Source organism: Octopus bimaculoides, chromosome 7 (assembly GCF_001194135.2).
Source record: "Octopus bimaculoides isolate UCB-OBI-ISO-001 chromosome 7, ASM119413v2, whole genome shotgun sequence".
Lineage (NCBI taxonomy): Eukaryota > Metazoa > Mollusca > Cephalopoda > Octopoda > Octopodidae > Octopus > Octopus bimaculoides.
The window spans coordinates 9,606,872-9,608,668 of NC_068987.1; the positions used below are offsets into that span (position 1 = coordinate 9,606,872).

General features: G+C 31.4%; 1 protein-coding gene across 8 annotated transcripts in view; it reads left to right on the plus strand.

Annotated features, from left to right (window-relative positions):
* The window catches only part of LOC106884453 (mediator of RNA polymerase II transcription subunit 25), a 67,927-nt gene extending 66,304 nt beyond the window's left edge, over positions 1–1,623 (plus strand). For all 8 annotated transcript variants that reach the window (XM_014935842.2, XM_052969211.1, XM_014935843.2 and 5 more), the window contains one exon: positions 1,101–1,623. In XM_014935842.2, the coding sequence (XP_014791328.1) occupies positions 1,101–1,177 (77 nt within the window). In that variant the 3' untranslated portion in view covers positions 1,178–1,623. The remainder of the gene's footprint in view (positions 1–1,100) is intronic.
* The last annotated feature ends 174 nt before the right edge of the window (positions 1,624–1,797 follow it).

The window sequence follows — 1,797 nt, forward strand, 5'->3', positions numbered from 1 at the left end:
ATCATACCAAGAGCAAGGTCAGAATTGTCCTTGGCGGTTGCAGTTGGAGGTCTCCTTGGTGTGGGATCATCTTCCACACTCTCCCTGCCATGCTGGAATTCAGTTATCCAGCATTTGACTGTTGCACATGAAGGAGCATTGTCTGTTAAGGTTCTCACCATATCTTCATGGATTTCTGATGGAGTCTTGCCTTTCAAACGAAGGTAATTTATGACAGCACGATACTCAGTTTTCTCCATTTCCTTTGTAACCTCGACACTTGTTTATTCAAAAATCTGCAACAAAACAAATTAAAATATCAGAATCATGAAAATGAGCAAGAATACTCTGAAAAGACTGTTCATACACCCCTCGTATATTCGTTTTATGTATATATATATTATATACATTTATTATATATATCATGTATTATATACTTTATATATTGGGTTGGTGTGTAATTATTGCGGCTTTTTTTCAACGGATTTTATTCAACATAAACAATAACAATATTTCGCAAAAAACATCTTCAAATGACGGTCTGACCGTCTGCCAAACAAATGGGAAGCAGTAATCGAAGTAGATGGTGAATATGCTCCGGAATAATCATTTAAAGATGTTTTTGTTACACGTTATTGATTTTGTTGAATAAAATTTGTTGAAAAAAAACCGCAACAATCATGCATTGTCGATACGTTATGTATATTACATATATAACATATATATACATCACATATAATATATATGATATATGATATATATATAATATATATATATATATATATATATATATGTTCTTTATGGAGATTGGATAAAGAAAGCTCCATCATTTACTTTTATTTATTTTATTTAATTTCTATTTCTGTTTCTATTGCCTTATTCTCTGACTACCCTTATTCTACCCCCACATCGTACTCTAACACCTCATGTCTACCCCCTTTATTAAGTGTACAACATTAAAACGGTCCCCTCCCACCAGCCAGGTTTTTGTGCTCCTTTTTTTTTTCTAGTTTTAAGTACTCCCTTCTAAATTTAAATACTCCTTTTTTTTTTTTTTAGATTTCAAGTACATCTTTTGTTATTTAGCTTTAAATACCTCCTATTTTTTTTTTATACTTCAGCTACTAAATGCTTGTTCAATAAAAACAAGTCCCAAAAACCCAGAAACCAAATTTATGAAAGAAACAATGAAATATGAAGCAAACCATACAAAAAAATATAAATAAAAAAATATTAAATATATACATATATATATATATATGTATATATATTTCAGTCTATCAGTCTATCAGTCAAAAGACTTTGTCTCAAAGAACTGTATATTACATATAATTTCACTAAAGTAAATTAAAGCAAAATTAAAAAAAGAAATTATAAACAGCAATATTTTGTTGACTATTTTTCTTACGTGCGTGCACGTGCCCGTGTGTGAGTGACGGGTAAAGCATGTAGGATATGTGTGTATAAATATCGATCTCTGCAAACTAATACGAGGCGTTGCTGAAAAGTTTCTGGCTTTAAGGAGGTTGCGGAAGAGTTTTTTTTTTTTTTTTTTTTTACAGGTTTTACAGAAACTGAAGGACCACTGCAATGAATGTATGAATCTGAGAGGGGAACATGTTGAATAAAATCATAATTAACTGATCTTCCTGTAATTTCTTTTACTCAAACCCAGGTACTTTTCAGCACCCCATCGCATTACTTTGATGCCAGGTGCACGGCTGAACTAGATCCTTAAGTTAAATCCTTTGGATATTTTCCTATATTTACAGGTTGGCGTAAAATGTTTATCAACGTATCTAAGAATGGCCTTACCAA